This window comes from Asterias amurensis, chromosome 17, assembly GCF_032118995.1.
Source record: "Asterias amurensis chromosome 17, ASM3211899v1".
In the NCBI taxonomy this organism is placed as follows: Eukaryota; Metazoa; Echinodermata; class Asteroidea; order Forcipulatida; family Asteriidae; genus Asterias; species Asterias amurensis.
The window spans coordinates 6,331,723-6,344,566 of record NC_092664.1 but is presented as its reverse complement, the minus strand read 5'-3'; the positions used below and the strand labels follow the sequence as shown (position 1 = coordinate 6,344,566).

Here is a 12,844-nt window from a genome sequence, read left to right as displayed (position 1 = left end):
ACGGCAGAACCCCAACTACAAAACCCTCCTTTGGAAACCCCTCCAACCCAGCCCACTATCAAAAACAAGCACTCGGATGTTTTACACATTAGTTTTGCATACATATTTGATATTTAAATAATAATGGTCGACAAGAGAGAATTCATTGAGCGTCGATTAGAAATCAATGTTCTGTGTCATTAAAATAATTTATTTAACACAAATAATTAGGATAACTGTTTGTTTAATTCATTTGGAAATGATACTCAAAAACAAATGTTGCTTTGCATCATTAAAGGAACACTTTGCCTTGGATCAGTCGAGTTGGTCTTTGAAAAACGTTTGTTATAATATGCATATGGGTAGAAAGATGCTGTAAAAGTAGAATACAATGATCCACACAAACATGCCTCGAAATTGCACGGTTTTCTTTTTACCTCGTCAACTAACACGGTCGGCCATTTATGGGAGTCAAATTTTTGACTCCCATAAATGGCCGACCGTGTTAGTTCGCACAGTAAAAGGAAAACCACGTAATGTCGAGGCAAACTTGTGTGGATCATTGTATTCTACTTTTAAATTATCTCTCCAACCATATGCATTTTATAACAAACGGTTACAAACGCTTCTTTATAGACCAACTCGTCCCATCCAAGGCAACGTGTTCCTTTAGGTAATACAATATAATGGATTATTTTGTTCGATACACGTTGCTTGCATATACCATTTAAGCAAAACATTATAACTGCAATATTATTTTTTTTTTGTTAAACCAGGCAAAATGCCTTGAATGTCGGATTGTCTCAGGTTTCATTGGAACTTATTCGATTACCAATTACCTTAGCTATTTGTCCCCGTTATTTATAGCTTGAGTATCGACTTATGTAAACTTTATAAGGCCAGCTGTATTGATTTCATTTTATTCAACTCGATTGTTACCAAGATGAAGTTCAATGCCTTTCACTCAGGATCATTTTTTTGAAAAATCTATATTAATAATCCGGTCACGTGATGGTTCATCGTAATATTTTGTATACATTATTAATACTTTGCTGGGCCTTTGGTTTTTTTTTTTAACGAGATAGATTTTGGCTATTATGATTGACGCAACCATAATCTTGCGAAAACGCACTGGACACGTTTGTTAATTATCGAAGACCATTATTTTCACTTGGTGTTTCCCATCTTATGCATAAAATAACAAACCTTCGAAATTAGGGCTCAATTGGTCATCGAAGTTGGAGGAAAATTTTGAAAGACAAAACACCATTGTTGCACAAATTTGTGTGCTTTCAGATGCATGAGAAAGGTTTTCAGGTCTGAAGTCTTTCCTAGATGCAAGTTTTTTTTTCAAAATGTGTCCAGTGAAAAAATACCTCTTTCTCGAAAACTATACGTTTGAGAGGGAGTCGTTTCACACCATGTTTTAGATCGAGAACTCCCCCATTGCTCGTTACCAAGAAAGTTCCGTTCACTAAATAGATTGTTTGAGTAATTTGTTGTCCGGTGCCTTTAAACGTTACTTGTTAAAGATAGATTGTATAAATGCTTTGCAGTTTTGCACGTGTTAAAGCAACCAATATTTTGAGAAAGGTTGTTTTAAATTAAAAGTGTTAACCAATTGGCTCAATAATCAGAAACATATGTAAATTACATCATTGTCAATGACGTAATCAAAGGGGGAAACTGGAAAGTCCCACCAGAGATTAAGCACCCCTGTACCCCTGTTGTTTTCTAAATAATGTTGTTGTTGTTGTTTTTGTTGTTATTCCTGCAGTGAGGGCCACATGCTGATACATTTTAATACATCCATTGTCTTCACATTGTACATACTGGTCGGCTCATGTCACACATCAGAGAGGGGGGTATAAATCAAAACAGGTCAGTGATTTATAGGACGGGTGTGACACAATCTGCAAATATCATTTGTGCAAAAAAACTTAGGGTTAATCTTAGGACGAGTCACAGCCTTGCACTGTAACATGTAAACCTTAAGATTAATTCTAAGTTAGGAGTAGTAACTCGTCCTAACTCGAGATCGTGAAATCGGCTGCAGTGCATTTTATAATGCTTGCAGTAGGATTTGAAACTTTGCATGGTGGAAATACGATATGGAAAGGTTTGCGGTAACACCATGTAATGACCTTCTCGCAATGAGTTGGGGTGATTTCAACTCGACGTTTCGATCAATGATCTTACCATCTTCTGAAAAAGAAACCCCCAAAACAACTTTATATTATTACGCGAGCTAGAGTAATTCTTGTTTTACACGGGATCATTACGGAGTGATCTGTAGTTTCTTGGTCTATGTTGCGGTCTACCCGGAGTGGTATAAGATGGAACATCAGACGTTGCTGTCGGATTCCTCGTTGACGTTTTGCGATCTAGGAAAAACAGGTGCGTACAATAATTAAATATGAATATTACAAACTACTTGCTAATCTTGGAATTTTTCGATTATCATTATTTTCTTAAGCTTGTGTTATGTTTTGTTTTATTACCAAAGCACATAGGTAAGGTAAGGTAAGGATCCATATGGCAACCATATTCGGGTTGGATTCATTATAAAAAACACATTAAAAGTTACAAAATACATCGTAAAAACTTTAAACAAATAATTAATCTATATTTATAAGTTGTCCAGCCCTTAATTTTTGCTTCAAAACCTCTGGTATATATAGGCCTAATTCTACTAAGCAGAGTGCGGGTTTGAGTCCCGGCCTTAACACTTGTGTCCTTAAGCAAGGAGATTCCATTATTGCTTCGTCCTTCGTAAGGGACGTAAAGCGGTTGGTCCATTGTGTTGTTAAAGGTACTTAGACTATAAAGAGAAGGGGTTTTCCCTTGTATTTTTGGCACCGCTGTACCGTTTTAAACTTGGTCTTTAAAAAATATTGTATACAAATAAACATATTCTTTCTTCAAGGGCATTGAGAATATAGGTTTACCTTGGTAGATGCGTGCGCTATATAAGACCACATTATTAGTATTGTTAATAACGAAATATTATGTTGTGGATTTATTATCAAAATGTGCATTGTAAACAATATTGCTGTTTGTGTCATTTTTATATTATGTTCTTTAGGATCACCTGGTGATGAGAGCCTCTAGACAGGACTATGTTTCTTTTAGGCAACCCTTCGGACTCCAGCTGTTTATTTCCTTCCTGTATTTTAATTGCTCATGGCTGTGTATATATACCTAAATGTTTTATACCTTATTAATGTGCATTATTGCCCGAGAAATGAAATAAATATAAATGGCAAAGGTTCTTTTCCATAAAAACTTTCAACAGAAAGCTACTTTTGGTCCTAAATCTTACCGGCTATTTGATTCCAGACCCATAAGCTGCAGATGACACAAACTATGACCAATGTGATGAACAGCAATGCCAGAAAGATGCAGCCTATCACGATGCCAATAACTGCTTCAGTGCTGGGGACCAAAGAATAAATCAGAGGTAGGATAGCAGTTTTGGACGTAAAGGTGTTATACAGGATTGGTATAGAGCTGACAAAATAATCGTAGACAGTGTTCATGTTTGCATATAATTATTATTTCATGTAAATTTGATCTCGAATGTGAGGTCAAAATAATATACATGAAATAATTATATATTATGGAATTTTTGCTTAATCCGTTTTGCGAGTCGGGAGAAAAGTAGTAGTAGTCGTATTGAATAGTATACCTGATATATCCATAATTAGTCGTATAATAATAATCCTTGAGATATCCATAATAGTAGTATTAGTATAGTAGTCGTATAGAAAAGTATACCTGAGGTATCCATAATTTTGTAGTCGTATAGAATATAGTATACTTCAGATACCCAGAATATAGTCGTACAGAATAGTATACCTGAGATTAGTCGTATAGAATAATATACCTGAGATATCCATAATTGTAGTAGTCGTAGTAGTCACAGCAATATTGTGAAACTTGTCCCGCATCACAGCAGAAATAATCATCCGAGGCATCGGAGGACTGAGGGCAGTCGAATCCAGGAACATCTCTCACATCCCAAACATCTGGGCAGGACGTCCATATAGTTCCATATACTTCAGATAAAGAATATAATTATCAACGCTGAAGTATTAAGTATTAATATAACATTAAGAATGAGACTTATAAAGCGCCATTCCATCTGGATATATCATGGCGCTGTAATATAGAAACAAAGAGGATAATGATATTACAGAACTACTGGAAACAAGTGAGTCTTAATAAGTTTTTTGAATGGCGAAACCGTGTCAAGTGATCTGAGCTAGCTGCAGAGGAATATTGTTCCAGAGTTTAAGGCCAGAAATAGAGAAGGCTTTATCAGCAGATGAGTTCATTGATATTAAATGTAGCCAAAGCGAGTCTGGAGGGACTGAATAGTCTGACCTAATTTATAGGAAAAATGATTATTTGTAAAAAAAAATTTCTCTTCACTGTTAAAACTATATACTTCTTCACGCGATTAGTTTTGACACGTCAGTCGTTTGCATTGTGTTTAGAATGTGTTTAGGACTTAGCGTTTACAATGGTTTCAGTTGATGAAAGGCCGGTTGCTTAGTAATCGGGTACCAGACTATTTCTGTGTGTCTGTTGAGGCCAACCTACCTCGCTTTCAATTATATGAAGTGTTTATGTTGATTGTAAACGTGCACCCTCCTGTTAATTTATGTATCAGAAATCAATCATTAATTAGTAGCACACAACAGGCCAAAGTTTCATAGAGTTGCTTACTTAAAGACAATGCACACTATTGGTAATTGTCAATGACCAGTCTTCTCACTTAGTGTATCTCAACATATGCATAAAATAACAAACCTGTGAAAATTTGAGCTCGATTGGTCGTCTGAGTTGTGAGATAACTATGAAAGGAAAAACACCCTTGTCACACGAAGTTGTGTGCTTTCAGATGCTTGATTTCGAGACCTCAAATCTAAACTTGAGGTCTCGAAATTAAATTCGTGGAAAATTACTTCTTTCTCGAAAACTACGTCACTTCAGCGGGAGCTGTTTCTCGCAATGTTTTATACTATAACCAACCTCTCCCCATTACTCGTTACCAAGAAAGGTTTTATGCTAATAATTATTTTGAGTAATTACCAATAGTGTCCACTGCCTTTAAGCACAATATAATGTTGCTTACTGGAATAAGGTTACGAGCCAAACTGCCATGTCACATGTATAAATTGTTTGTGGTATCCTGCTGCTTTCTACTTTGCAGAAAATTGTTAAGCAATAGTTTCTGCTAAAGAAGCTCTATGAAATTGGGCCCTGTTTGTTTGGCATTATGTACCGATTCATAAAGCAAACAAGAGCCTGTTGTTTTATATACTATAACCTAATACCAGGCTGCGAATGATTCGAGATTCGTATTGTATCGAAGGAATGATTTACCTGGTGAAATGTGTGCGCTGCCAAGAGCCAGAAATAAGCAAACACAAGTTGTCGATCCCATTTCTATATAGGCCTTCAGTTGTGTAACAAGAAATACTTTCAACTCCACCGGCCCATGCTATGTGAACCAATATTTTAAATGATTATCAGCTTGAAATGATGACAAGCGATATTGTTCGGTATTTCATGTCAAATTGGCTCATAACAAATTCAGATAACAGACTTCGACCAGACATGATTGTTAACTTGAAAAACAACATGATGTACTTTAAACGATTATCAGCCAAAGGGGAAAACTGATACAGGGACACGGTCGTGAACTAACACGGCACGCCATTGTGTGGAGTCAAGTTTTTTCCTCCATGAAATAGCCGAAGGTGTTAATTAACAGAGTAAATGGAAAACCGTGCAACTTTGAGGCATGTTTGTGTGGATCATTATATTCTACTTTTCAAACATCTTTCTAACCATTTGCATTTTGTAACAATTTGTTACAAACGCTTTTCAGAGACCAACTCGACCGATCCAAGTACTTTTTGTTCGTACACAGATTTACATTCAACTTTGGTTTAAAGACAATGGTGGTAGAAAGCTTCCATTAAAATGTTACTTGATGATACCCTGTAGTTTTTGAGAAATTATTTAAGCATGTACAACGGATTAACGCGACTCTTCTGAAAACATCGCTCTGTGGTGTTCACTTTTTTTCTCATAAACTTGACGAATAATGAAGCTGAAAATTTTACAGGTAAATTACATTACATACATCTTTTCTTTCACTGTGAATAGGGATTCATTTCATGGCTAAAAAAACCTGATCTACAAAAGGTATCAAAAGATAGGCTACCTAAACGAGATCAAAAAATCAAGTTTTATAATGCTCACGCCTGACCCAAAATTTCTTCATAAATGAAACATAAACACTTTAATTCAACACAATGTATACGATAACATAATTGAAACTAAAAGATAAGCACAAACTACTTTGTTAGTCACCATCGGGCCCAATGTCATAAATCTGTTTGGCAGAAAATACTGCTTAACAAATTTCTTTGCTAAGCAAAAACATAAGTGGGCAACCAGTCGCAACAATGTAAACTGTATGGAATCTTGGCTGGTAGCTGTTTTTTCTAAACAAGATTTCCGTGTGCTTAGCAAGTTGTCAAAGGTCAAAGCTCACTGGTATACGTGGTTGAAACTAAATACATTATTTTAGTTTCGTTTCAGTGTTTATTTTGGTTGGATTCTGAACGGAAATCTGTGTTGATTTGTTAGAATTACTAATACCAAGGCCCCTATTACTCAACGCTCGTGATATAAGTATTTTTTTTTCCAGTAGAGCAAAATCAAGGTTTGGGACTCTCTGATAACTGACGGTATTGGCAGACTGATAAAGTAAACTAGTCAGTTTCCATTTTGATTCTGTCACTTATACATTTCTGTTTCTATACAAGCAAAGTTTTTTCGAACATAAATCTGCCAAAATAAAGGTGATGTTATCTCTAACCTCGAACTCAATGCAATAGTAAACAAGGAAGAGCAAAGTCCGAGGTATAGAAACCTTTGCGTCATCGAAACGCCATATACTCTGAAACGCAATCTTTTGGTAAAATTCAAGTGCGAAGTAGCTTTCCGTTCATAATAACTTAGTTGGTGAGATTTGAACGGTTTGTTTTGTGGTTTTCTACTTTTGAGACCCAAATCTAACCGAGCTTTCATTTTGAAATGGCATTCTCAATTGGTGTGTTGGTGCTTCTGGTGATTAGTGGCATCTGCTTCTCTCCAGGTAATTGTAAAATTTGTTGATCAACTCATGTCATTGGTGATTTGCAAATGTATATGTGGTAGGCCTATATACACCTTCGTTGCCTTTGAAGTTAATGCTAAACTTGTAATACAAGGTTGGATACGTTGAGTAATTCACTTAAAAAAAAAAAAATCCCGTAAAATTTACGATTCTTTTCCTGGGAGAGGGTGCCTGTTAAATCACCGTAAACTTTACTAAGGAAATTTGGTAAATTGGGCCTTGAAGGGGTCGTTTGCAAAACACCCACTGTGAAATTTACTGCACTTTACCTGGCACCCTATGCTGCCAGGTAAAGCACCGTCAATTTTACGGATTTAATTTTTTTTTTTTTTTACAGTGTTGGAACCTATTGCTTGTTTTATCCTTGTTGTAGAGATAGAGGCCTACCATAGAACTATAACCTGTGAAAATGACATTCAAACAGGTGGTTTCGTTTTTGAGATAATATTGCCGAAAATCCGGAGCAGAAATGTTCATGCAGGAAGAGGAATAATCCTACATGAATGTATACAATCTGAGAATCGTTACGCGGTAACGCTTCTCAGATTCAAATTTACCCCTTCATACCTCGTTTTGGGGTTACGTTGTTTTGAACGTGAGCTAAACAAGATGGTTGCATTCAGGGGCCAATTTCATAGAGCTGCTTTAGCAAAGAAATTGCTTAAGCACGAAAATAGCTTGCTTATTTCACACATGTTACTGGCCAACATTTTATGCCATATACATTGCTTGTGACTGATATCTAGCTGTTGTTTACTTAGCATAACAATTGAGTGGAGTCTTGGCCGGTAATCTGATTTTACTAGGCACGGATTTTTTTGCTTAAGCAAAATTTTGTGCTTAAGCAGCTCTATGAAATTGGGCCCAGGATAGGAAACTCCAGACTTGTAAATCAGCCTGGTGAAGGAAATCAGCTGTTATTTTCTTTACCTGTTTTTTTTTTGTAAAGAAAGCTAGCTCAGTGATATACTTTCCTAGTGCTGAGGACACTGTTCCTTAAAACTCTGTGAAATCTAAACCACAGGGCTTACCAAAATGTGGGAATACCATCGTTTCAAAATACCTCATAAATTTGGTTCCTAATAGTTTCAGACATTTCTGCAATGACTCTCACCCCTCCAATACACTGTTTTCCCCATTCTATCTTTAGTGCATGGTGATTCATGCCCTGCTGTGGGTGATAGTTCTGGATTCGTCTGCCCGAAGGACTTTGACGCCTATGATGATTTTTACTGCTGTAGTGCGGGAAAAGAATTCCAATTTTGTTGTGACTACTACGAATACTATAGTTATGGCTATCTCAGGTATACTATTGATGACTACTATACTACTACAAGTATTAATATCGCATGGATACTATTTATTATATATTATATACGACTGCATACTACAATTGATATCGGAAGTTATACTATTATTTACGACTACTATACACGTATGGATATCTCTGGTATTATTATTCTATACGACTTCTACAATTATTGATATCTGAAGTGAAGTCTGCTACAATTTATATACATAATTATCTCAGGTATTATTCTATAGAACTGGGCTACACCCATGGATATCTCAGGTATATTATTATTCTATACGACTACTATTAAAGACAGATGCATGTTTCATGTGTGTTGATTTATAATATGACACCTGCAGTATGTTTATCTCAGGTATATTATACTTTTCTATAAAATAAAAAAAAAAACACTACAAATAATGAATATCGCAGGAATACTATACTATATCCGCTTCATCCTTCTAAAGGGATACTTTGCTATTCCATATAATTGAATAGATCGACCCCTTTAAGATAATAATTTCTGTTTATAGAGTTTATAGAAGATAACGACTGCGGTTCAAAGTTTGTGTCAAACTTATATCTAAAAGTTGGACAAAACAATTACGGGGACTTTAGCTTGATGTTGTTGTCACTGCATAGAATGGAATGTGTGTGTCTAAAGTTTGTTAAAGCAGTGTATTTGTTGCCCGGTGTGATGGCAGGAGATTCTGTCACCCCATGCGGTGGAGCTGTGTACAAACTTCTTCTGATAGCGCCCTCTATTGAATCATCCTCAGCCCGTGTTAATTTTACCATGGGGGACAGAATCTTTGGGACAGATTTCCCTATTACACTGGAGCTAATGTGTTACAAAGTGTACATGTTAAAACAAGGAAATGTACATTATATGGGATTTGAGACATTGCATGCATAAGGTATCAAATTTTGTTTGCGGTTACACCGTGTGTGTTTACTTGCCAAGTAGATTTTTTTTAGAGAACTGTCTTGCTAAATTATTCTACTACCGCGAAGTATACATTTAGACATGACAGTTCTTTTCACAACTGAGAAGTCTCAAGAAATCCGAAATATCCTCCGCTGTAGTAGAACATCATAATAGCAAAATAGTTCACTGATGACAAAATCTACTTGGCAAGTAGACACACACATGGTGCTACCGCAAACCAAATATCTTGTTTTAAACCTATATTTCATTTGGTTTTATTTCTCCACAGTACTGCAGCCATTATTGGTGTGATAGGTGGAAGCCTTATATTGCTTATACTCATCATTTCATCGATCATAGCTTGTTGTGTCTGCTGTGCAAGGGCGCCCCCTCGCTACCCAGTCAGCACTCGTGTCCACACTACGACTATCGGTAAGACTCAATGGAACATAGACTGGTCCCCTGGGACAGGTATTGGCTTTAGATGTATACACTGTGAATCTCACTGCAGATTTAACTGTGAATCTCCAGTACCCTAAAGGCCATGTCAAATTAGACGAGGTCAAAGGTGATTATGTACGTGGGCTCACAGCCGATCTCTGGTGTAATTCATAATTAAAAGTCTATTCTTTAACTGCTGTCATCTGCAACTTTTGTTATTTTTCTCAGAAATCTGAGAAGCGATTCAAGCATGAATCGCCTCTTAGACTCAAATGTTGTGGGGTGAAAAATGATCCGAACCGTATCACTTCAAAGGGAATCCTTCCTCAAAAAAAAAAATTATCAAACCATTTTAAGGCACTGGACATCTTCGGTAATTGTAATAGACCAGTATTTCTCACTCAGTATAATAACAAACAAACTTCAATTGGTCATCAAAGTTGCAAGAGCATGTAAAAGAAAAAACACCCCTATTGCACATTGCATAATAAAAGACTTCAGGCCTGAAGTCTTTTAATATTTTGAGAAATTACCTCTTTCTCAAAAACGTTATTACTTCAGAGGGAGCCATTCCTCACAATGATACTATTAAAAGCTCCCCATTGCTCGTTCCCAAGTAAGTTGTTCACTTACTGTATTTTTGAGTAATTACCAATAGTGTTCAATGTCTTCAAGCATATGCTGTATAGGGGGTAACCATGTTCCAGCCGAAGGAGGATCGGAGTTGGCAACGACCCCTGAAACAATAGTTGATTGAAGCCTACACCTTGAAGTGGCCTTCAGGCCTTGTGTGTCTGGCGACTTGCATAATTTCTTTTTTTAACTTGTAGGTGTTGGACTAACATTTTTTCATAATGTCTTTCCCACCTCAGCACACCCTTGTGAACGCCCAGCACCCATCATGACCGTTAATGCCACACCGGGTTACTACACCGCTTCAGCCCAACCAGCACCACCCCCACCCCTACCAGGCATGCCAGAAGCCTTCAAAACCCCCAAACATGCCAAACCAGGACAGTACCAACAGTTCCAAAATGAACCCATTTAAGGAGAATAGTCACGAATCTATTCTGTAGAGTCTATTCTCTGACTTAAGGCCAAGTCACACTGCAGCAATAACGAAAACGATAACGATAACTACGCAACAAAAACGCATTCTGTTGGTTAAATTGCTCCACCCAGAATATGCCCACGTTTATTCAACCAGTCGAGGGCGTGCATTTTTATCTTTCTCGTTTTCGTTGTCGTTATTCCTGTGTGACAGGGCCTTTAAACTATTCCCCCAACATTGTCAAATTGTCAGAAAAAGAAAATTACGTTTGGTCACATTAATAACAATTTTTACGGTGTTTGAAACAATCGAGTACAATGTTTTCATATCAGTTTACCATTAATTGTTTAGGAAGTTTTAATAAAACATGTTTCCAGCATTTCATGTTGTCTTTCAATTTGGAAAGACAGTAATTTTCTAGTCGAACAATCACTTTGGGTTGGTACAAACCGACTGTTCCGTGTAGATTCGTACTGTCAGAGTTAGTCACAGTTTGTTTGTTTGTTTGGACAGAGATTAATATCCCATTATTGGGTAATATAGTTATGAAGCCATGTGTATTTATTTTGTCACAGAACTCGGGAAAGCACCCAAAAGTAATTATTATAAATTGACTAATTTGTCAACGTTAATTTGATTAGACTTAACTAACTTGCTTTAGATTATAACTGTTTTGTTAAAGTTTGTACCGTTGATCGTTTATTCACGCAATTTAAATCACGGGATTAGTTTACAAATCAGTAACTTCAAGGATGAGAATATTTTGCTAACTTTTTTAACATGGTGTTTTCTATTTATCATTTTGTAAGATTTTTACCACAACTTTATAATTAAAGCAGTGATGAAGACGTATTAGTGATTGACTGACGACGAACTCTTTACTTATTTTAATACCCAATGTAGTCCACAGTATTGTTTGGTTTTCCATCGATATTATTGACTTTGAGATAAAGCCAACTGTACTTTTAGAAATCTAATGGCACTTTGTGGTTTATTTGTTTTGTTTTCCAACGATTTTTTATTGATTTTCAGATGAAAAGTGTGTTTCTATAACTCTGTTTAAGGTTTCTGTTTATGTTGTAAGACCTGTGAATAGGGGAGGGTTGGGTTTGGACGGAATGGGAGAGGGCTCTTGATAAGAGCTTGTGTAAGAGATATTTATAGTCCATGGCTTTTAGGTATAATGACAGAGCATGACGTCTGGGCATTTAATTAATTAATTAATTAATTTGACAGAAAAAACAGGGGGCGTGGAACTGTGTGGGAGGGGGTTGTTTGTGAATGATTTGTTGCATCTTGTGGCTGGTTAGGTTGTGAGTAGGCCTAATCATTATTCGGCCATTTTTGTTTCATGAAAAATCCCACTGTTACGCATTTCAACGTAACATTTATTTTTACAACTTTGGGTAGGCCTAGCTTGTGAGTCGGGGGGGGGGGGAGGCAATTCTGTTTGTGTTTTTCAAGGCTGTAGCATCCGTCATATTTCGCTCGCTTAGTACTTCATCTCCTAAATTCGAAAAGTTTGCATAGTTGCTGATTTGATTATTTGTCTGAGTAATGTTTTTTTGTTATTACTAGGCCCTTGGTGTCATACAAGTACGTAGAGTGGTAGTCATACTGATGAGGTAGCAATTGACGCAAATGGGTTGAACCATCCACGATCATGAAGAGGTGTGTGTGGTTTAATTTCATAAAAGGCAAGCATGTTGGGGTTATTATACCTCAGTCTACAATGCTAAAAAAAACGCATACTTTTAAGAAGGGATTGTGTAAAGTTGAGACTAAAATGTTATAAAATGCTATACTTACCAACCAAACTTCTACCCATCCGATTCGATTGTTTTATTTACCCCTTCTGTAAACCCCCTTCGCGACAATGGACGATCCTGCTACCTTTAACAACACGTCACTACAAAGGCGCCGTTTTATGCCCAATTGAAAATAAGGCCCTAG

The 12,844-nt window shown here is 36.6% G+C and overlaps 2 protein-coding genes across 2 annotated transcripts; one reads left to right on the top strand and one right to left on the bottom strand.

The window, feature by feature from the left end:
* Nucleotides 1-574: 574 nt before the first annotated feature.
* On the bottom strand, nucleotides 575-5,524 carry LOC139949679 (uncharacterized). The gene is made up of 4 exons (XM_071948150.1): nucleotides 5,371-5,524; nucleotides 3,866-4,037; nucleotides 3,302-3,414; nucleotides 575-2,363 (listed from the first exon to the last, which is right to left on the bottom strand). The coding sequence occupies exons 1-4, from the start codon at nucleotides 5,429-5,431 to the stop codon at nucleotides 2,245-2,247; spliced, it is 465 nt and encodes a 154-aa protein (XP_071804251.1). The 5' UTR covers nucleotides 5,432-5,524; the 3' UTR covers nucleotides 575-2,244.
* A 1,401-nt stretch (nucleotides 5,525-6,925) lies between these two features.
* LOC139949744 (uncharacterized) lies at nucleotides 6,926-12,709 on the top strand. Its single transcript, XM_071948271.1, has 4 exons — nucleotides 6,926-7,156; nucleotides 8,328-8,481; nucleotides 9,689-9,831; nucleotides 10,713-12,709. Exons 1-4 carry the CDS (start codon nucleotides 7,096-7,098, stop codon nucleotides 10,886-10,888), a joined length of 534 nt encoding a protein of 177 aa, XP_071804372.1. The 5' UTR covers nucleotides 6,926-7,095; the 3' UTR covers nucleotides 10,889-12,709.
* Nucleotides 12,710-12,844: the final 135 nt, after the last annotated feature.

Excerpts from the sequence above, each read along its gene's own strand:
- LOC139949744 (XM_071948271.1), top strand. The coding sequence starts at position 7,096 with ATGGCATTCTCAATTGGTGTGTTGGTGCTTCTGGTGATTAGTGGCATC. Across the intron at positions 7,157-8,327 it reads TGGCATCTGCTTCTCTCCAG|TGCATGGTGATTCATGCCCT; the intron begins GTAATTGTAAAA and ends TTCTATCTTTAG. Across the intron at positions 9,832-10,712 it reads TGTCCACACTACGACTATCG|CACACCCTTGTGAACGCCCA; the intron begins GTAAGACTCAAT and ends TTCCCACCTCAG.
- LOC139949679 (XM_071948150.1), bottom strand. The coding sequence starts at position 5,431 with ATGGGATCGACAACTTGTGTTTGCTTATTTCTGGCTCTTGGCAGCGCA. Across the intron at positions 3,415-3,865 it reads TACAATTATGGATATCTCAG|CACTGAAGCAGTTATTGGCA; the intron begins GTATATTATTCT and ends TTTGGTCCCCAG. Across the intron at positions 2,364-3,301 it reads GGTCTGGAATCAAATAGCCG|ATCGCAAAACGTCAACGAGG; the intron begins GTAAGATTTAGG and ends TGTTTTTCCTAG.